At 48.7% G+C, this 22,724-nt stretch overlaps 1 protein-coding gene across 15 annotated transcripts in view; it reads right to left on the minus strand.

Annotated features, from left to right (window-relative positions):
* The window catches only part of Nav2 (neuron navigator 2), a 615,193-nt gene that overhangs the window by 81,683 nt on the left and 510,786 nt on the right, over positions 1 to 22,724 (minus strand). The window contains exon 1 of one of the 15 annotated variants that reach the window (XM_075953185.1): positions 1,099 to 1,346. The exons of the other annotated variants lie outside the window; for them this stretch is intronic. Coding sequence (XP_075809300.1) covers positions 1,099 to 1,124 — 26 coding nt within the window. The 5' untranslated portion in view covers positions 1,125 to 1,346. Of the gene's footprint in view, positions 1 to 1,098; positions 1,347 to 22,724 lie in introns of those variants that run through there. 15 annotated transcript variants of the gene reach the window in all.

Below are 22,724 nucleotides of genomic sequence, written 5' to 3' on the forward strand. Positions count from 1 at the left end.
ATCTTCCCCCTCTAAGACTCATTCAGCTGCCTGGAAGGAGGCCGGCAGTCCCTGGCCAGCTCCAAGGTCACCGGCCTTCCCAGATGTGACCAGTAGTCTGAGCTCTCCACAACACTGGCCATTACATGGAACAGGAGCCTCAGGAGGTCAGAACTCCCGGCAGCTCGGTTCTGCTGCAGAACAGGGCTGTTCCTAACCCAGGGCCCTCACCTTCCTAGAAACAAGCAGGTTCTTAATCAGGTTGCCGCAGCATGCCCTCCGGAATCCCCAACCAGAGGAAACACCCTCTGTACAGTCACGTTCCTGTGAGCTGTGTGATCTTGGCTGACTGACTTAACGTCTCTGAGTTCCCACTGACTCATTTCAAAATCGAGCATGCTCTTTCAGGCTTCACAAGGAAAAGTAAAGGAGAGGGTGTCTGCCAGATGCTTGGTACACAGTAAGTGGCCATAATAATTTTCTTCTCCCTGGTTAGGCTTACCCTTTTCTGAATAGATATATATGTATGTATCTGGAGTGTAATGTTAAAACTGATCATGCCAGTTTCAGCATTACACTTCTGGGACCTAATTTCCAGAAGCTTTAAAAAAAAAAAAAAGACCCACTTGGTAATTTTCAGTATTAGTAAACACAACCACAGCCTCATCAGGCTCCCTTAGATTCTAAACAAAATCTCACAATCCACTTTAATCAAGCCACCAACAGCCCTTGTGTGGGCCACTCCAGCTTACTCCGCTCCCCTTCCCCCAACCAACCAAAAAAGACCTGGAATGAAGACTTGAGACAACAGCTGGGTGATCAACACTCAGTCTTTCAGGCTCGGGAGCCTAGTTTGATAAGCCGACTGGAGCACCCTGGCTGGCAGAAATGTCTAGGTGTGTCCCAGCCACCTCTAAGCCATCAAGGTTAAAAGGGGAGGAGGTGGGGAGGCGGGATTTGTACACACACACACACACACACACACACATACAGTGATTTTTGGCAGTTGCCCCGCTGCCTGCTCTGCCGGCTTCTCAATGCTAGCCAAGCCGAGGAGCCACAAGGCATCCTCCCCTCCCCCCCAATCCCTAGTCCCAGAACTTTGAGAAACTGTCCTACCTGGTAAGGTTCTTAGGCCAGAGCATGACACTACATTATGGTCCCTGGAGAACGCTGGACAAAGAAGCCAGAAGCCGAGTGACTCTTTGGGGACTGCAGTCTCTGCAGCCGGCCGTCCCGCCCACGCCGGGCCAGGCAGTCACAGCACCCTGTGAATCTGCTACTGAGGGACTAGAGAGGAGAGTGTCACCATTCCCCCCAGCCCTGGAGGGAAATCCGATCCGCCAACAAAATTAACCTTTAAAGTGCTGAGGGAGTGGAGGTCAGGGCTCAGCGCTGGTAATCAAGTCAGCTGTGAGAAGTTTCAGCAAAGCAAACCTAACAGCAAACGCAGAAACCCTACCGTAAAGCACAGAATATAGGGTCCTGTACATGGCCCAGATTCAGCTATCACAGATCTCACACCTACTGCGCAGAAAACACCCAACGTCTTTTCAGCCACGTGTGCTTCTTTTAACTTAGTGAAACTCTGAGGACATAACTTCTCTTGGCTCAGTCTGTAGAGATGTGAGTTCAAAGCATTTGGATAAAATGACAAGCCGAGAGAGAAAAAGAGAGAGAGAGAGAGAGAGAGAGAGAGAGAGAGAGAGAGAGAGAGATTTTACCTATCTGTATGTTTAACAAGGACACACAATTCTATCTATGGAGACCGGTGTTATTGGGGTGCCAAAGGAAATATGCATTAATTCCTCTAAATGTTTTAAAAGAAAACGAATCTCAGCCTGTACGGTGCTACATAGAGCTTTAAGGTAGACCGGTGAGAAAGGAAGATGGGACCAGAGAGGGCCTAAATCTGGGATGGGAAGGAGTTGAACCCAGCTAATCTCATATTAAATTTGTAATCCAGCACTCAGAAGGCATCACAGAAACAGACGCCGAAAGAAGGAACCAACTGTCTCACCGCTGGAAACTAAGAACTAAGTTATGTTATGGTCATGACTTTTATCTCCACGGAAAAAGCGAAGATGATTCAAGCCCCTACTTATTTTCCCCAAATCCTACAGTTTGGCTCACAGCAGCCTCGGAAGACTTTCCCTGAGCTAGGCTTACCCCTAGGGGCCAGGCTGCCCGCAAAGCTGGTTAGGAAGTATGTGTGTATAGGGGGCAGGGTAGAGGGAATGGGCTGGGGTGGAGGAGAAAGGAAGTTATAACCTGAGCCTGCAGGGTCTCTGCAGGGGCAGCGTTTGCTTAGCAAACAGAGGCTTTCAGAAGGGGACGGAGACCCTTCTGGCCCTCACCTGCCTGAGAAGGAATAAAATTTGATTCAAAGAAGGAAGGAGGGGGCGAGGCTGGGAGTGTTTCCCAGGTGAATAAAAAGGCAAAGAGTCTAGGAGCTGAGATTGCAATCTTGAAGGAGCGTCCGCAGCCGGGGAGGTGACTCATTCCTGTCTCAGCCCCCAGGGCCCTCCTCCACCTGAGGCAGCAGCAGCGGGTTAGGTAGAGGTGGGGGTTGGGTAAAGGGTAAGTGTGGCTCAGCCAGATTTACCGAGGCTGAAGTTAGGGGAGATGCGAGCTCTGGCTGACCAGTGTCCTTCACAACTCTGATGGTCTTCTTCTCTGCTCTAGAAATTACTACTTTTTCTTTACAACGTGTCTGAGAGTCTGAACTGGTGTATACAAAGAAATGTAGACACACACACATTCTGCAGTTGCTTTTAGCAATAGAACATGTTTTAAACAAACAAACAAACAAACCACACCACTAGCTAGCCACAGAGATAAAGTAGGGGTTGCCTATGTGTTCATTTACTCATCTGCACCCCCAGCTAATGCATATCCACGGGGGGTGGGGGGGCGGGGGGGCGGGGGGCGGTGCAACCTGCCTGGCAGGCCCTGCTCTAAGTGCACACACAGCAGTTAAGAGAAAAGTAGAACCGCTCCCTTGGACGGAGCTTAGCTCTCAGGGGAGAGCAGCAAAGTAAGAGGCAACCAAGGAAAACTAGGCAGCTGGTTAGTGATATTGGCTATGCAAAAAAAAACATAATGTAAAGGGGAGGGTATGATACAGCAGCCCGGAGCGGTCTGATGCTTTCCCCATCTCCTATGGCCCTGAAAGCAGTGTGGGAGCTGGCTGTGTGAATCTCTGAGTGCAGGAGCCTTCCTGGACAAGAGTCCAGTCCTCCAGACAGGGTGTGATCTACACATGGAGTCCAAGAGTTCAGGGCTCAGCAGAGAGACCAGGGAACCAAAGGGAGCCTAGGAGATGGTCAGGCCAGAGGGCCAAGGTCCGAGGAGGTGGAGCCTCCAAGTCGCAGGGGGCCTGCTTGGTGTTGACTTCACTGTGGAAGAACAGATACTGGGAGGGTTAAAATAACCGGTGGTTCCCCTGTGGACAAAGTGTCTTATAACTTATGACAGGGATAACCTATGTCAGGCACAAGGCAGATGTATTGTAAAAGAACAAGTGCTTGGAGGGGACTTCGGTTTTCTTTCTCTGGTCAGATGTAAAAATCATCTCTAATAGGAAAGACTGAATTCCTCGAAGCAGGTGACAATCAGGTGTGACTAAAAAAGATCCAGATGGGCTGGAGAGATGGCTCAGAGGTTAAGAGCACCGGTTGCTCTTGCAGGGGGACCCCAGTATGATTCCTCATACCCACATGGTGGCTCACAGTTGTTTATCCCAGTTTCAAGGGATCCGAGGACCTCTTCTGGCCTCCGTCAGTACAAGGCACACAAGTGGTACAAAACATCAATAAATTCCTTTTTTTTTTTTTCGAGACAGGGTTTCTCTGTGGCTTTGGAGCCTGTCCTGGAACTAGCTCTGTAGACCAGGCTGGCCTCGAACTCCCAGAGATCCGCCTGCCTCTGCCTCCCGAGTGCTGGGATTAAAGGCGTGTGCCACCACCGCCCGGCTAATAAATTCTTTTAAAAGTTGAAGAAAAAGACCTAGACAACACAAGAGGGGAAACCACAACAAAACGATACAGGTGAGCCACTCAACTCCAAGCGAGTAGGTACTCCCCTGGTTTTCAGCTAGGAGGTTTCATTTCTGCCCCTGACTTAAAAACTGGTGGAATTCCAGTCAGGCAGTGGTGGCACACTCCTTTAATTCCAGCACTTGGAAGGTAGAGACAGGTGGATCTCTGTGAGATCCAGGCCAGCCTCGTCTATAGAGTGAGTCCCGGAACAGTCAATCTACACAGAGAAACACTAGGGGAAAAACAAACAAACAAACAAAACAAAGCAAATAAACAAACAAAAAAACCCTGGCCAAATTCTAATGACCTAGAACTCATGTGAATTTCCGTTCATCAGAACCACGGTTATCAAAGACGTCAAAGTTCCAAGGTTACTGTCATTTTTCAAAAGCAAAAGAAACTGATTAAACTCTACCCAGATTTCGGAATAGAACAAGACTTTATTCTGGAAAAAAAAACAAGACAGAACATTAAGGAAATGGATCTAAGAACAGCCCTATTTACTTCCCCCACCCACCCTACTCTGCTTGTGTGTGATTACATACATGCAGGTTCCCACAGAGGCCAAAAGGGGGCACCAGAATCCCTGAATCTGGAGCTAGAGATAACTGAGCAGCCTGAGGTGGGAGCTGCAAACTGAACCCAGGTCCTCTGCGCACACAGTTTCTAAGGACTACTGTCTTCAAGCCACGGTAGGGAGGTGCCCCTTCTTTAGTGCCCCACCTTCCGCTGATAACATGCTACCTGTTTCTCCAAACAAGCTATGGTGTCGCAGTTTAGTTAATAGAGTGCTCACTTAGCACACAAGCTTTGGCTTTGATGCTCAGTGCCAAATGTGTCTATAATCCCAGCTCACAGAGGGTGGAGGCACCCTCAGCTATGTAGCGAGTGTGAGGCTAGCCCTGCCTACATAATACCTTACTTCAAAAGCAAAAGGCAAAAACACGACACTAAAACCTTGGGCCCTCTGTATGGTGGTGTTTTGTTTGTGCTCTAACAAATAAAGCTTGCCTGAAGATCAGAGGGCAGAGATAGTTGCTAGCTAATGACAGATGTCTGGGGGTCTATTCAGCCAAGGAGTGATATGGCTGGGCAGAGAGGGATATAAGGCGGAAAGAGACAGGAGCTCGGCCCTTTTTTGGCTGAGGAGATAGCGAGGTAGGAGTTGGCTGTTGCCTGCTCCTCTGTCTGTGATCTTTCAGCATTTACCCCATATCTGGATTGGGCTTTTATTATTAACACCAATTAAAACTAATGCAACAATTGGTGCCCAATTTTAAGACACAAATTCACAAAACAGTCACTTGCCTGTCCACTGACACGTGATGAGGCTGCACACCTGAACACCGGGGCTCCTACTGGAGCCACCACCCCGCCGGCTAGGTTTTCTTTTTTTCCCTAAGCCCCTGAGCAAGTTTGGGACTTTCCTGTTGCAGCCTTTCTACCCCAGTCTCCAGCTGCCACCCAAACTCCAGAAACACCTGGGCTTCAAACGCCACAGGACTTGCACACCCTAGGCCAGCTGGCTCTGCCTTCAGGAAGCTCCCTCCACACAATCCCCTATGCAGTTTTTCAGACAGCAGGCTCCCTCTCCCCACGGGTTGTAGGCTTCCCCTCGACCCCCTCTCCTGAGGCCGCCACTCTCAGCTCACAGCTACACGCTAGCAGCTGCAGCTGTCCTCAGCTAGGCTGCTCACTGCCTGTGTTCTCCGCTCAGACGTGCTAACTTCACATTTCACCTTCATTGTTGGCAGATTTGGTGAGATGATTGGGAATTCCTTTTTTTAAATTTTTTTAAATGATTTATTTAACTTTATTTTATGTGCATTGGTGTGAAGGTGTCAGATCTTTGTGGAACTGAATTTTCAGACAGTTGTGAGCTGCCATGTGGGCGCTGGGAATTGAACTCAGGTCCTCTGGAAGAGCAAGCAGTGCTCTTAACCGCTGAGCCATCTCTCCAGCCCCTGATTGGTAATTCTTAAAGGCAAGAATTAGTTAAAAGAGAGAGCTTTTCCCTACATGAAAAAAAGGGGGGAAACACTATTACAATGGAGAGAGTTAGATCTCTGCATGATAATGTGACGGATGGTTTGAAAATGAGACAATTAAATGAGAGGAGAACTAATTTAGATGGAACTTACGTAATATCAATTGTAAACATCACCATTAGTATTTTCGTTTCATCACTAAAAAAGTTACTTAATATGAGTGCTAAGATACAAGTTTTACAAACATTTATTAAAAACAGACCATAGAAATATTCAGATCCAAAAAGAGGAATTTAAAAGGGAAGCCATCTCAGCACGGCACTTTTAAGGTTAGAGAGGAACGCTAAGGTTTACAAACAGCCAACTTTAACTTATCCAGTAACTTTATAGGGACAACTGCCAAATGATAGGTATCTCTAAGGTTGTGTAAGAGCTGAATGGACTCCTGGGGAAATGTTAGATTTAAGGAGATTCAAGGAAGTGATACATCTCATATGGCATGCTTTCACTATTTGTGAAACAAATGTTAAACTCATGGTCAACTTGTAATAGAATTACCCCTCAAGGCTGGAGAGACTTGGATGCAGTAGTCTTAGAGCCTGGTCCTCAGTTACTATGGAGAACCTGGAGGGAAGATGAGGCTAAGACCACTGAACATCAAAGTAGGGCTAGAGGTGTGGAGATCTCCCAAGATCAGCTTCTTGGAGAGGGAGATTATGATAATATGCAAAGGCACTCTCTATATGATGACCACACCTTGGCTTTATGCTATACCCCAGCTTTGAATGCTTGGGACAAAATTGAAGAAGTAGAAAAAAATTGAACCATTACTAAAGTTATATAGGATCCAAAGGAAACGTTCATGGATTTCTTACAAAGATTGACTTCAGCAGTAAATAGAATAATACCAAATTCAGAAGCTAGACAAATAATAATTGAATCTCTGGCTTTTAAAAGGCTAATGCTCAATACAAAAGGGTAATTAGGCCATTAAAGATAAGATCAGCACCCTTGGAGGAGTGGAGCCAAGATATAGCTAATATTGAATCTAATAACCATGATGATGATTGGCTAGGAGAGGTGACTTCCAGAGGTTTGAGGAAAAATTGAAATGTCAAGTGTTTCAATTGTGGTCAATAAAGTTACCTAAAAAGAAATTGTAAGCAGGGTATTCCTGGAAACAATTTTTTTTTTCTAAGCATAATCCAAATATAACATTCCTCCTGCAAGTTGCCCTCTGACCTTAATTGAGCTGTCTCTCTCTCATATACACATACAGAGATTACATAAATGTAATTTGAAAAAAAATCAAAGCTTCATATAATGTGAGGTATAGGAAAAAACATATTTCCTTTTTATTTTTGTTTTTGTTTTTGTTTTTTCGAGACAGGGTTTCTCTGTGGCTTTGGAGCCTGTCCTGGAACTAGCTCTGTAGACCAGGCTGGTCTCGAACTCCCAGAGATCCGCCTGCCTCTGCCTCCTGAGTGCTGGGATTAAAGGCGTGCACCACCATCGCCCGGCCCCATATTTCCTTTTTTTTGTTTCCCTTTCAAGATATAGTTTCTCTGTATAATAGTCCTGTCTGTCTGTCCTGGAACTTACTTTGTAGACCAGGCTGGCATCGAACTCACAGAGATCCACCTACCTCTGCCTCCGGAGTGCTGGAATTAAAGGCATGTGCCACCACCACCCAGCGAAAAAAAATTTTCTATCTGATCTATTTCCAGCGACTGTTCAGTTTAACAGATTGGCGGAGTGTTGAGTCCTTTAGGGTACACGCTCTGTGCTGAAACCAGCGGCATGCAAACGTTCATATCCAAGGTCTTCCTTCACAGAACTTAGCATCTGATATGAGTGAAGGCGGCCGGTAGTAAAATAGAAAACCGGATATATTTCATCGCAAACTGGCATCCAATTGATGAGGGTGTGTTCTGGAAGAGCTCTCACTCCGAGCCTCTTTGGCTAACAGCAGCAGCCACACACATTCCCATGCCAAGGTCTCCAGGGTGGCAATGGAGAAAGTTAGTACAGGAGGTCTTTTATGAATAATAAGGAGCTGGGCCTTCCTTCATGAAAATAAACCTTAAGTAGTGGAGAGACAGGAAGACTCAGAAGCAAACCTACATGGCTACTTTGTCTTTGTACACACACTATAAAAATTCAGGAGATTCAAAAGAGCACCGTTGCCTACAGGATCTGTATATATAAGGGAGAGAATTCTGAGTGTCTGAATACATGCTTTGCAGCTGCAATATTATCTCCATTAAGACAGGCAAGCATGGTGGTATATGGGTTTAATTATAGCATTCTGAAGGCAGAGTCAGGAAGGTCTCTGTGCAATTAAATCTGGTTTAATTGCATTGATCAAATGGAAGGCTTCTCGCTGACTAGCCAGGCCACCTTCTGAAAATGGCTCTGAAAACACTTTCCTATACAGTCCTTTGAGGTCCCTTCAGGCATGATGCTTACCCCTGGATCTTCTACTGAAAACCTCAGAAGATATTCATTTCTCGGAGAAACTGACTCCCAAGCCATCTACATTCTGCTGGGGATAGGACAGCCCCCAAACTCATGGCCAGCTTTCCAAGGACCAGACAAGCGTCCGACGCTCTCAGTGTCCCACTGCATGGAACCTTCTGCCACCATGAGGTAAGAGGCTCTTTATGAAGAAAACCTGCTCCTGCCTTAGCCTTGGCATTTTGTTACTTCCCATCCAAGTTTATAGGAAACTATAAAATTGGTTCACAAAACCTTCTGCAATCTCTAAACCACAATCTTGTCTAGTTCAAAAGAAGAAGTTGGGGGTGGGGGGGAAATCTGGCTGAGAGCCCAAATCATTCTAGGTATTTGTCTAGCAGGAAGGCCATCTAAAAAGTTACACGCTGGTTAAGAATTAAACTTCACTAGATCATTAGTCTCACAGAGAAAGCCTGTTTTGAAATGGGGGCTGAGAAGAAAACAGGATTCTAGCACACAATAAGACCTTATCATCTTTATTCCTATATTGAAAACCCAAACTGTGGGGCTTGGTGCACCCCTTTAATCCTAGTACTCAGGAGGCAGAGGTAGTGGATCTCTGTGAGTTTAAGGTCAGCCTAGTCTAGAGAGTGAGTTTCAGGACAGCCAGGACTGTGTAGAGAGACCCTGTCTCAAAAGTGACAAGCAGGGGGAGAGAGGGAAGGAGGGAGGGAGGGAGGGAGGGAGGGAGGGAGGGAGGGAGGGAGGGAAGAAGAAGAAAATCCAAGCTGTATGCACCAGTAATATTAACTTTGGGTACCAGGTAAGTGTGAATTCATTCTTACCTAAGAGACAAATCTTATCACCCATAATCAAAAAAGTACAGAAGCTGCTGAAGATATAGAGACATTACATGCTAACGCCCCAACCCAACACAGTGGGCTGGAGAGACGGCTCACGGGTTAAAGTACTTGCAGTTCCTAGCACCCATGTAGCGGGTCTAGGAGACCAAGCACCATCTCCTGATTTCTGTGGGCAGTAGGTATGTATGTGGTGCACAGTCATACATACTGGCAAAACATAATAGAAAATTTAAGAACCTTCCATGACAAAGGAAACTGGGACTAGAGTTCTCAACAGCTGAGCATTTGCCCCAGTGCACCTTTGCTAATTTTCACTGCCCTACTTAATCCATCTGACTGTACCTGCACAGCAGACATTACCCCCAGTTTATACGAAGTCAGTAGGGGGAAGGGGGATGGCTAACTTGTCTAGAGGCCACACTGATGGTGAAATCTAGGTTGACCAGCTTCAATCACTCCTGAGCTTTTGCCTTGACTTTGCGCTCGGCACATGAGGCAGAATGCCGGCCTTATTGTGCTCCTTCACTGGTGGAGTGAGACAGTGAGCTGAATCCATGGCTCCCCTCCTCCTCCTCTCTCTGCCTAGAGGACTAGGTGACACTATAAGTGGGTGATGTCACGGCGGATGCTCGTTCTGTACTCTGCTTTAGGCTTAGAGAGAGATAAATAAAAACTGCCATTCAATTTAGAGAAAAATGCAGACAGTTAACACTGAGGATTCAGCTGTGACAGCCAACTGGACGGAGACAGAGACTCCGTTCTTTAGCCAACCTTCTTCCAAACACGGAACCAGGAACAATGGCAAGTGTGAATGGCTCAGGGTAGCCCTGTCACCAACAGTGAGAACATACTGGAGACTATGTCCTCCAGGTTCCAGGACACCATGGCACCAGTGTCAGAACTATAAGGAAAATATATAGAGACTGTAGGCTTTATACACAGCTCGCATACACTAGCGGGCATACATCCATCTCAAACAATGGCCTTTGCATCGTTTAAAAACAACAGGGCTAAAAGAAACATCCAGAACACCCCCAGTAGGAAAAAGTTAATCAAAGGGTGGCTCCTCACTGAATGGAGACCTGTATGGTTCTTAAAAATGAAACTAAGGAATTCTGACAAGATATACTCCCGTAGTAGCCTCGAGGTACCTGCCGACAAGCAAGTTATAAAACAGCTCTCATTTCCTCCAGGTTAATAAAGTGGCAGTTGAATTTAAGGACTTCAGAGCCATACTCCCCAGGTTCGAGTCCCAGCTCTGCCGAGCTGCTTGGGCAGGTGCCTCTAGGCAACATCAACTGAACCATAAGGGTGGGTGGGGGGCAGGAACCCTACTTTTAGAGGTAAATAAATAAATAAAGCCACCATGCACGTGAAGAGCTTGGTGCAAGGCTCATAGTGCCTGCTGGAGAAATGACAGCAGCCCCTGGGAGGTAGAAACAGGAGAATCAGAAGTTCAAGGTCATCCTCAGCTCTGTAGGGAGCTGAGTGCAACCCAGAGACTAGGCTAGTGGCCCTGTCTCAGAGCCAATGAGTAGAAATGGCTAAGCTTTTGAAAATAAAACGCACGGACATAGGGCATGGGGGAAGCACTGGCAAGCGAATGGGTCTCTGAGTCAGACGGTACCGACCTTTTTCTCCAAGTCCTACTGCTTGCTTTTCTGCATTTCTCCTGTTTTCAAATAAAGCATATGCTTTTGTTTCTAGCAAAGAAGGAAACCACGTGGCTCCAAAATTTGTTTTTTAAAAAAAAGACTACAGGGAAGTCAGAAAGATGGCTCAGCAGGTAAAGTTGCTTGCTGCCAGTTTGATGGCCTGAATTTGATCCCTGGAACCTGAATGGCGGAAGGAGAGAATCAACTCCTACAGGTTGCCCTCTGACCTTCACTCATGGGGCATTGTGGCATGTGTGTACTCCTCTGCCCCTACCCCCACACTAAAGAAAGTAAACCATACCTGGTACTCCCCTGCCCCCTCAGAAAAGATGCTAATCATAGTAGATATTTAAAAACTGGAGCAAGTGTGTGGGATTTCCTGGTCTTTCCTGGGTTGTACCAAGTACTTTAGTGAAGATCCCCAGGCAGGGTGAATGCGCAGAGATGGGAGAGCCTGATTTCTTTCTCAGCAATCCACTCCGTTTGAAATGTCAGGAAGTTTAGCGGATTAAGGGTATTACAGTCGCTATTCATAAAGGTGTTTTGTTAGAACTTCCAAATAGCAAGCTGGTGAACTAAGCCTCGCACAGCCTTAAATGAAAGCCTGTTACAATACTTAACATTTCCCAGAGAAGGAAAAAGACCTCCAGGTATTAATTTACCTCGAGCAGCTGCCTGGAAGACACTGTAATGGATCCACTGAGCCAGGACTATAAAGCAGGTCACCAGTCACAGAACCAGGCAGCTTGGACCTGGAGCTCCTTGCTGGAGTGGGAGGACTGCAATTAGCGGTAATGAGAGGTGTGTCTGCTTCCTGATAGCAGCCACAGCTGCTAGGGTCCAGGAAGCATAAGGTAGGTTTGGCTTTTAAAATTCACCTGTGAAAATAAAAAGAGTCCGCTACCCCTTGCAAGCACACCTGGGAAGGGAGAACAGTGTCTAACCCAGGAGGGGAAGACACTGACTCAGACTGAAACCAGGCTTCCACTGCTGGGTCCGTGCTGCTTCAACCAGTGGACCTAAGCATTCTGGTGTTAGGGTCTCATATACAGACTAGATAGGCTTACAAGAGGCTCTGTGGTGCTTTCAGGGAGAAAGGCTCACCACAAGCTCACGTGTTTGAACGGTTAGTTCCTAGCTGGCAGTGCCCTTTACACAGGGACAGCTGTGGAATCTCTAGGAAGTCAACCTCAATGGAAGAAGTAGTCACTGGGGGTGAGCCAGGAGGTTTATAACCCAGCCCTATTTCCTGTCCCTTCCTTCTCGACTTCTAGGTCCTCTAAAGTATGAACAGGCAGCTTTAAGTTTTACTTAGGAGCAGCCATCTCCTGGCCTTCCTTCTCTATCTTGATTGACAGCATCCCCTCAAACAGCAAGCCACAGTAAGTCCTTCCTCATGTTGCCTCTTGTCAGGTATCTGGTCACAGTCCACAAGAAAGTAACCAATGCAGACTCTGATTTAAATCTCTGTAGAAGGACCCCCATGTCTTCCCACTGCTTCTGAAACCATGGAGTGTTAACAGATGTCTTCTCAATTAGGACAGCACAGGGACTGTTCTTCCCAGTGACAAAGGGGAGGGGCACAGACAGACAGCTAGGTGCCCAGGATGGTGTATAAGACGGTCCATGCCCTCAAGATGACCAGTGAGAGGCAAGGGGCAGACCCTTAGAGGGTGACACTGTTGGTGCTTTGATGAAGACAAGGGCCCTAGGAGGACACGTGACCTGGTGTTTGGCGAAAAGCAGTCAGGGAAAGCTATGTAGAGGAGATGACATTTAATGTGAGTCCCCGAGAGATGAGATAAGGGAGGAGAGGACCCTGCAAAGGCTAAGAGGTGAGACACAGGGTTTCCAGGAGCAAACTGTAAGGTAGTGTGGTGGGGGTGGGGTGAGAAGGCGCCAGATCTCATGGGAAGCCCAAGCACCATCAGGATCCCTGGCTACCAGGAAGGCTAACCCAACTCTGCTTCCCACCTCAGACAACATGGAGTTTGCCAAGAAGCTGCCTTCTGCATTAGTGCTCAAGGGTCAAATCCCAAACTGGGCACAGGGTTGATTTGGAGGTGCTTCAGCTAAATTCCCAGTGTGTGCCTGTAGTAATATGGACAGCGACGGGGCTGTGTTCCCAGCACCCCGGCCTCCTGCTCGGCTAGCTTATGCCCCGAAATAATTACACAGACACTGTATTCTTTTAATCACTGCTTGGCCCTTAGCTCTAGCCCTTACTGGCTAATTCTGATATCCCAATCAACCCATCTCTAACAATCTGTGAGCACCGGTCTTACCGGGAAGATTCTAGCCTAAGTCCATCCTGGGTCGGAGCTTCATAGCATGCGTCTTCCCTGGAGCAGGTAGCATGGCGTCTCTCTGAAGCGTCTGCTCAGGAGAGGAGAGCTGCGGAGTCTGACCTCACTTCCTCTTCCTCCCAGCGTTCTGTTCTGTTTACTCCTCCCACCTAAGGGTGGGCCTATCAAATGGGCCTAGCAGTTTCTTTATTGCTTAACCAATGAAATCAACAGATTGATATATGACACTCCCCCATCACTTCCCCTTTTTCTGTTTAAACAAAAAAGAAAGGCTTTAACTTTAACATAGCAAAATTACATATAATGAAACAGTTATCAAGTAAAAGTTACATCAGAAACATTTATACATATAACAAAATTGGCCGTAAATCTCTATCAATAAAGCAAAATCTATACTAATGCAAATTATTCATGTCTATATCATGTGCCCAGGAAGAGAGGAAGTGCCTTGCCTCAAGTCACACAGTTTGGTGATACATTCAAGGCTAGACCTCAGATTGTCAACCCTCAAATACGGTTATGGCTTCACCTCTGGCTCTTTCCATCACAGACCATTAATTCCAAATCCCCACCACAAAGGCGGGGGGGGCATTCAGGGATGCCTGTGCTTCTGTGTGGGGATGTAAAACTCCTGTACCAGTGAACAATGTGGGAAGCAATGGCTCCGTGTGTTTGCCATCAAGCTTGATGACCTGAATGAGCTCTGTGGGACCGACATTGTGGAAGAGAAGAACTAACTTTTGCATATTGCCCTTTGACCTCCACGAGTGTGCATGCATACACACACACACACACACACACACACACACACACTAAAAAAAATGATCCAGCATTCAAGGGGTAGAGGCAGAAGCAGAGGCAGAGGCAGGCAGGTCTCTGCCAGTTCACGGCCAGCCTGGTCTATATAGTGAACACCATGACAGCTAGGGTTTTATAGAAACATGCTATCTTAAAAACAAAACAAAATAAAACAAACAAACAAAACAGTAAAGAAACATATCGTTTCAATTCAACTAAATCACTTTAAGGGAATAAAAATGCTTCCAGCGTTATCCTATTGAAAAATATTTGTGGCATGCCAAAACAGCCTAGCAAGTACAGGCACACAAATCATTCTGCACAAATGGTTTATCTAGCAAAATAAGCAGGGGACAGAAGAGAGATCTGAGAACTTGGGGTTTCAACTGCCAAGTAGATCAGAGATACAGGATGCAGAGAAAGAAGCACATGCAGCTAAATTTAGTCTCCTCCCATACCGCTTCCCCCACTGCCGAGGTCTGTGGATTGCTGCCTGGACACTGCCCGGGTAAGCAATCTCCATAGAGTCCCCATCTCTCAGAAACTCTCTGGTTCTCCTGTCTCAGGGTTAGACTGACAAGGATCATGAGGGTGGTGTTGCGTGTGTCCCTAAAGCTCTGCCAGCTGCCACAGAGTGGAAAAGCTGTCGGACGTTTCCAGACCCCCAGAAACTGTAGAGGAGGATCAAGAAGATTCTCCTTAAATCCAGAATGAGAGAAAAGACCTAGAGGCAGATGAACACAGATTAGCACACACCCTCTGGCTGGTTGGAGCCTCAAATGCATAGGCTGAGTCTTCTGCTCCCCACCATCTCACATCTACTATCGCCCAGCAGTGCGTGAACTGAGATGGATAACCTTCACTGTCAACTGGACTGAATTTAGGATCACTGTGAAATAGACCTCTGGGTGTGTCCATAGGGGTATACCCAAAAAGGTTTAACCAAGGAAGGAAGATGAAGCCTGAATACTGGTAACACTGTGCCAGGGACTGCAGTCCTACATTGAATTTAAAAAGAGAGAAAGAGAAAGTTAGCTAAGCACCAACTTTCACCTCAGGGTCTGTCCGTGTGTCCTCTCCTCCCCCTCCTCTCTCTCTGTTTCTTGACTGTAGATAAATGTAACTAAGATTCTGCCACCATGGTGGACTGTACCCTTGAACTACGAGTCAAATGAGGACGTCGTTGAGATACCTTTGGCACAGCAATGTGCTAAAGTCTCATTGCTTTCTCCTCCCACCTGAAAATATTATTCCAAGTCCCAAACAGCACCACAGCCCAACAGGACAATGGTGAGGGGCCAGAGGATGGAGATGTTGACGTCACCGCAGCTTGTCCCAACGTCATCGGTGTCATCACCGTGGCAGCCTTGATGGTGGCGGTGGTGGCTGTGCCTCCTGCACCTCCACTCTAGCTGCTTCAGCTCACACTTGAGGCGATGCAGGTCTACGGCGAGCCTGCCCTGCCTTTCAAGGACTGGCTTCTGTCACCCAGACAACCTGTCACACCCATCTTCTGGTGCCTTGGGTACATGGCACATGCTGCTGGCTAAATTTAAACTCTTGAGGGTCGTTTCTGACTTGGCATGTCTCTCACTTTCCAAGGGGGAACAGGTCAGCTTCTTCGGTGGAAATAACACAGCCCACCCAGTCAGTGCAGACAGACGGAGCCTTGTCAGGGGTGTCGGAAGTGGTTCACAGTTTCTCCTGCGCCTCGGCAAAGTCCCCAGCCCGCACCCGGCGCCCGCAGATGCGCCGCCACGTTCCTCGATGACCTGATTCTTCTGTTTCTGTAACAGCAGCGTGTGGAAGAGAGTCTGTAAGCTGACTCTCTGTAGCCTCTTCATCTCAGCTTTCTGAGACAGGAGATGAAATCACCACTGGAGACCAGGGGTTCTGATCCCAGCTCCACCGCCAACTGCATACACGTAACTTAGCCTCTTTGAACAGTGGTCCCCTCCTCTTTAAAATGAGCTGTGACGGTGCTAAAGTTGCAGTTCAGTGCTCACAGTGTGTGCACCACACAGGCCGTGCTGGCTAGTTTTAGGTCAGCTTGATACAAACTAGAGTTATCTGAAAGGAGGGAACTTCAATTGAGAAAATGCCCCCCATGAGATCTAGCTGTAAGGCATTTTCTTAGTGACTGATGGGGGATGGCCGGGCCCATTGCAGGTGGTGCCGCCCCTGGGCTGGTGGTCCTGGCTTCTCTAAGAAAGCAGGCTGAGCAAGTCATGGGAACAAGCCAGTAAAGCAGCATCGCTCCACGGCCTTTGCATCCGCTCCTGCCTCCAGGTTCCTGCCCTGCTAGCGTTCCTGTCCTGACCTTTGCTGATGACCTGTGATGTGAGAGTATAAGCTGAATGAACCCTTTCCTCCCCCACCCCCGACTTGCTTGTGCTTCTGATGTTTCATCACAGCAAGAGAAGCCCTAACTAAGACACAAGCATTAGCTGCTGTAGCCAGCATTGCCTTACTGACTGCTATTGGTGATAACTGCATTGTGACAGTTTCTCAGGCCTCATTCAACTCTTCACATGAACACTGAAGGTTACATTGACTATGCAAGATTTGACGCAGCACAACTGCCCTGGACCACCGAGTGGCCTGACCAGAAATCACAGAGCGGTTATCTCTCAGGCTTTGGTGTATAAAGGGTTAAGAAAGACAGGGATTCTCTGCTCCCAGCCAGCCTGTAGTCCAGTGAGAATAAATCAAGAGACACCTCCACCTGCCCTGCCTGGGAGCTGAGACTTCCTTCCTAGGGCTAACTGCCCTGTGCTGGGATTGTCGCAGGAAAACTGCCCCCCCCCGGGACCACAATGCACTGCTGCACTGAGTCACCTGGTCACTGTGTGGCTGAACAGGGACTTCAGCCCCTGGGCTGTTATAATCCATGCTAGAGCTTTTCCTTATGTTGTGTGTATGTGCACCGGTGCACGTGTTGTGTGTGGTCACACGCATGGAGGTACACACACACACAGATGCGTGGATGCAAGAGGTTGGTAGCAGAGGTTGCCTCTGCTTTTCTTCACCTCCATTTTTGAGACAGGGTGTTCCACTGACCCTGGAGCTCACAGCTTCAGCTAGACTTGCTGACCAGGACACCCCAGAACCCTCCTTTTGTCTCTGATTGCCTAGTGCTGGGATTAGAGGTATGTGTGTGTGCTAGGCCCGCCTCTTATTATATGGGAGCTGGAGAGCTGAACTCGGGTCGTCATACTTGTACAGCGAGATACTTAACGAACCAGCCACCTCCCACACCCCAAGCCTTTGTTTTAAGTGCATTTTGGTTCAAAGTCTTACATCAAGGCAAGAGGAAACCCTCACTTATGGCAACTTCAGGGGACAGCCAGGCTGAACCTTTCTTGGAAGGAAGCGCTGTAAGAAGGAACAGTGACCAGGCCAGAAGGGACATCGGATTGTTGGCCTTAGAGCCTCCAGTTTTGTGCTTCACTGACACTGGGTGGCCCTTCCCTACATGCAAGCATGACTCCACTCGTCCAGGGTTTGTGTCTGCACACTGTCGGCTCCTGGGGGGGTCTGGCTAGCTCCATGACCCTATGGTGCTTAAAGCAACAGGGAAAATGGAGGCCAGAAATGGTACGGCTTACACTAGGAGACCCCCAGCTCTAAAACTCAGGATTCTTCCCAGGCCATCTTAACTTGGGTAGGCTCTCCTTCTGGTTTTTCATATCTGTCTGGGAACACACAAAAGAAAGAGCAAGCCTTATGCCTGAATATGGAGAGGACTTAGGCAGAAGAGTAGCAACTGCCCTTGGAACTGGGAGATTCTGGCTAGCCTCTGGGGTTTAGGGAGCCCCAGGATTCACCAACAAGCAAGGCTGGAGATTCTTTTCTATAACCCCAACTTCCCATGAGTCCACTGTACGATCCACACGATTAACACTATGCCAAAACTGTAACAAGAACATCTGAATTCAGTGAGCGAATGGCTCAAGGAGGCGAGCCCTAAGGCTCAAGTCACTTGGGGCAGCTAGGAACAGCAGAGGCCTCTGCGTTCACCCTGGGCTGTCGACACGGAATCAGAGCAGCAGTGTGGTTGAGCCATCTCTCCAGCCCCAGAGCTGCTGCTTCTCAGACCTGCTTTCTGACTCCAGATTCATAACCTAGCCTCCCCAAGTCAGCTGGACCATCTAACTGGGGATTAGTGGGCACCATCTTTCCTGCAGAAGTGGGTATATGGATGTGTGCAGAGCTCACCTCAATCCAGGCCACCAATCACCAGCTGTTGTTCCTAGTCACCCAGCACAGGCAGGAAAGAAGGGCTATTATCCCTACCTTGTCCAACCTCAGGACCCATCCCCCAACTCCTAATCCCATTTCTCTTCAGTGACCTCCTGGGCTCCAGTTGGAGGCTGTGTTGCTTAGCATAGAAAGCATCTCTCCAACCTGGCTTCCTCCCAGCTGCTGGGAGAGCCATGCCTTCTTGGCTTCGCAGCCCACTGACTTTGAGAGCTGGTCACTCAGTGTTTGTATAGTGTTTAATCATTAGGAGGTGGAGGTTCTAATGCAGGGGGCTCCAGGACACCTGCGAATAAGTCAGCTATTTGCCTCCGTCTATCAAGGTCTGTTTTTGGAAGGCTTCTCTCCAGAGACACCTCGGACATAGTGGGCTCCCAGATGCGGGGAGGGGCTTATTCTCCCCCCCCCCAACACACACAGAGGTGGTGTGTGTGGGAAAACATCAATCCTGTGAGATAAAGTGTCATCCAAGATGGGATGGCCTCTTCCCAGAGCAGAACTCCCAGGATGGGATCTTGTCTTTTCTCAAGCCCTCCCCACTCAACCTGAACTGCTTCACCTCCCCCGACTTGTTTAACAAGGTCTGAGGCAGCTTTCATAGAAACATTCCATCCCCCTGTCCTGACACTTGATCTGAGTGTTCAGACCCTTCCCTTGGCAGCTCTCAACCTGGGAGAGGTTAGTAAGCCAGGCAGAGGGTACTGGTATCTCAGAAGACAGCTCCAGTCCGCCCTCCACGTCCCCAGATCCCCAGCACAGTCCCTCACACCAGGCTGATTGATCCACAGTGTTTGCTAGTCCTGATGAGGAAGGACTGTGGACTAAATAGCCTAACCCTGGCATGGGAGTGTTTGCAGGTAGCAGCTGTCTTTGGGATGGGAGGGATTAGCAGCCTTTCAAAGGACTCTAAAATTCCCTTGTACTGCTCCTACTACAGAGGCTGGAAGAAGGAGGGCCCTTGCCAGAACCGCCCATGCTGGCTCCCGCCTGGGCCTTCTGAGAGAGTAAATGTCTGCTGTTTCTAAGATGACAGTAGCATGTATACCTTAGGACAGGTGGCACAGCCACAGCCTCAGTCACCTCAGCTAGTCTGCTACTTGTCAGAGCCTGTATTAGGGAACCCAACGGCAAGTAAAATAGTCTTGGTCTCCAAGTCTAGCATTACAAAAATAGGAAAGGATTCAAGGTTAGGTTAGAAGTTAAAATAAAGGACCATGCAGGCTCCTTTGTAGGCATCAGGGGAGGGAAGTGATGACAGGATTCCCGTGCTAACCAAAGCTAACCTCGCTCCCAGGGCAAGGGCCCAGGCAAGGGGAAAAGCATGACTTGTCAGGGTTGCAGCCTGCAAAGCCATCAGAAGCGCTTGGTACCCCAGGTTGAGACAGGAGAGGTGGCAGGGCCAGGCTGGGAGGCCTTTTATGCCGTCTGTGACATGGAGCACCGAGCACCAAAGGTCAGATCTGGGGGCTGGAGAGATGGCTCAGAGGTTAAGAGCACTGGCTGCTCTTCCAGAGGTCCTGAGTTCAATTCCCAGCAACCTCCTCTGGCGTGCGGGCATACATCGAAAGAATGTTGTATATATAATAAATAAATAAATCTTAAAAAAAAAAAGGTCTTCGTCTGAGGGCCACAGACTATGCTGGGGCAACGTTTGATGACAGGGCTGGCATACAGGACAATGGCTGACACTAAGGGCAGCCAAGGAACAAGAGCAGAGGTGCCAGGTTCGAGCCATGTGCCAGCTCTCTGAAGAGACTCCAGAGAGGCCAAGCCCATCAGCGTGACAAGTACTCCTTGTTCGGGGAGGTCTCCCCTCAAGATTCCTGCAGGGGACATTCAAGCTGGGTCTCCCCACAGAGCTCCTCAGCTTGCAGACCCTGCTTCCCACCCTTTTATTCCAGATCATTAAGACCTCAGCCCTCTGGAGGCTTCCTGGGGGCCTTTGTTTAAAATGAGAAGCCAGCTACATTTAATTGCTCCAGCCAGACACCATGCCTCCCTCCTCCAATCCCTCCCCAAGGCAGCTTCGTCCTCAGCTTGTTGAGAAACATAATCAGGGTCTGTTCGGAGGCCCTCCTCAAATTATGGTTCTGATCTTTTGCTCCGAAGAGAGCTGGAATTATAGCTTGGCATGGAGAGAAGTTCAAGTCTACAGGGTCATAAACCCTTTCATGTTCGGTTTCAAGACCTCTGCTGGGGATTTTAGCAGGTTTGCACCTCACATGTGGCCCTGGGCGGGGTGGAGGGCGGGAGTAGGGGGAGTTAGAGCGGACCTCCTGCCTGGCGGTGTTCTTTAGCCTTTGCTGGTTACCCCTGGGGGGTCTCGGGCCTTCGAGTTTCTGTTTCTACTCCAGCAGCAGGTGGGCCAGAGCTGAGGGGGGGGGGGGGATGAGTGACATTGTGGCCACGCACAGGGCTGGGCCTGGGGTTTGCAGGGTCCATTTTAGAAGCTGGCTTTCTGAAGCGGTGGCTTCAGCTTCCGGTGCCCTTCTGTTCACATCTGGGAATTCAGCAATCGAACTTAGTGCCACATGGCTCTGGCTGCCATGCATTCTGACTGATCACTGAATGGCACAGGCCTCCTCATCCATCACCAATGGATTCCAGGCTCTCTAATCCATTACCAAACAGCACTGGGTAGCAGGCATTCTAACCCATCAGCAAATGGCACAGGCTGCTGAGGATGGAGGCACTCACTAACCTTATACTGGCATGGTCTCCCATTACCTTTGGAGCTTCCCATGAGGGAAACAGAGTTGAGACTCAGGTTAGCTCACCCACCTGGCCTCCAGATGTAGCTGGAAGCCCGAGGTAGCAGCCACTACAAGGCTCCTGGATGGAGAACACACAGCTTGAAGTCCGGAGTAGGTCAGGGCATGGTTGAAACAATTCTTCCTACCCCCCTCCTCGTCTTCTTGGATGTGGATGAGTGCTCTATCTGCATGTACATACAGCTTTATGCCAGAAGAGGGCACCAGATCCCACTACAGACGGTTGTGAGCCACCATGTGGTTGCTGGGAACTGAACTCAGGACCTCTGAAAGAACAGTCAGTACTCTTAACCTCTGAGCCATGTCTCCAGCAATGAAACCATTTTTCTAAAAATGGTAGTAAGCTGTGTCTGTGATCACTCCGTCTCCCAAGAGGAGCCTCCTAGACATCCATTTACTGAGGATCCAGAGTGCATCACCTGGGGGCCACACACTGTGGAGTCCGCCTTGCGTTCAGTGTGCGGTGGGAGCCACTGCAGTGAAGCCTCAGGCAGGGCACAGGAGTGCTGGCGTGGGCTAGGAAGGTTACATAGTAGCTAGTCAGAGAATCTGTCATCTGAAGGCCACAGTGAGAACGCTCAGGAGAACTTCATCTCTTAGCTCTTCGTGAAATAGAAGCTGCTTCAATGCTTGACAGGTTTTTTTTTTATTCCAACGTCTCAGATAGGTCCAAAGGCCACTACTGTAGGCACATCTCTGTCCTCCCCCCCCCCCCCCAGGGGATCTCACTCTGATTCACCAGCCACAGACAGGCCTTCTTGTGTCCCCGCCTTCAGCAGTGACTCCCCGTGAAGACGCACATTCCACATGTCCTCCCAGATGAGTGGGGTACGGGGGGGGGGGGTGGGGTGGGCTCAGAAAGGCAGCAACAGCAAGCTCACGTCTAGACTTGTCTAGGAACTCAGTGGAGAACCCGGCTCCCATCTGAAGCACCGCCACAAGGTAACACATGCCATCATAACGTGTCAGCAGGATGCGTTTGAGATGTCCCTCCACGTGGGCTGGGCTCTTTCCAGAAATCACTTTTCAAGAACAATCAGTCTTCAAGAACAATGGCTTGGCCAGGCGATAGTGGCACATGCCTTGACTCCTAGCACTCAAAGAAGCAGGCGGATCTCTGGGTTCGTGGTCAGCCTGGTCTACAGAGTGAGTTCCAGGACATCCAGAACTACACAGACAAACCCTGTCTCGAAAAACAGCAATAATAACAACAAAAAAGAACACTGGCGTGAAGAAGCCAGGAGACGTTAAACGTTTTAAATCTATCAGCAGGGAAAAAAATGGGGTGCAGAGAGAGGAGGCAGAGGCAGTGCCATGGCTAGAACCAATTTCTTTGTGGTTATTTCGGGGCTAAGCTAGCCAGGCAGCCGGGATGAACAAGCAGCCCCTCCTTGTAACACTCCTTCCCAATATGGTATTTCATCACAGCAATAGTAACTAGGACAGGTGCACCTCTGTGTGTGTCTAGAGGACAGAGAACAACTTTGTGGAGGTTTTTTCCCTTTCTCCCACTCTTAGAAGGGGACCAAACTCAGGGAGGCGGCCTTAGACAGCAAGCACTCTTAGCCACTGAGCCATCCTGCTGACCCTGAAGAATCTCTGTAACC

Source organism: Microtus pennsylvanicus, chromosome 18 (genome assembly GCF_037038515.1).
Source record: "Microtus pennsylvanicus isolate mMicPen1 chromosome 18, mMicPen1.hap1, whole genome shotgun sequence".
Lineage (NCBI taxonomy): Eukaryota > Metazoa > Chordata > Mammalia > Rodentia > Cricetidae > Microtus > Microtus pennsylvanicus.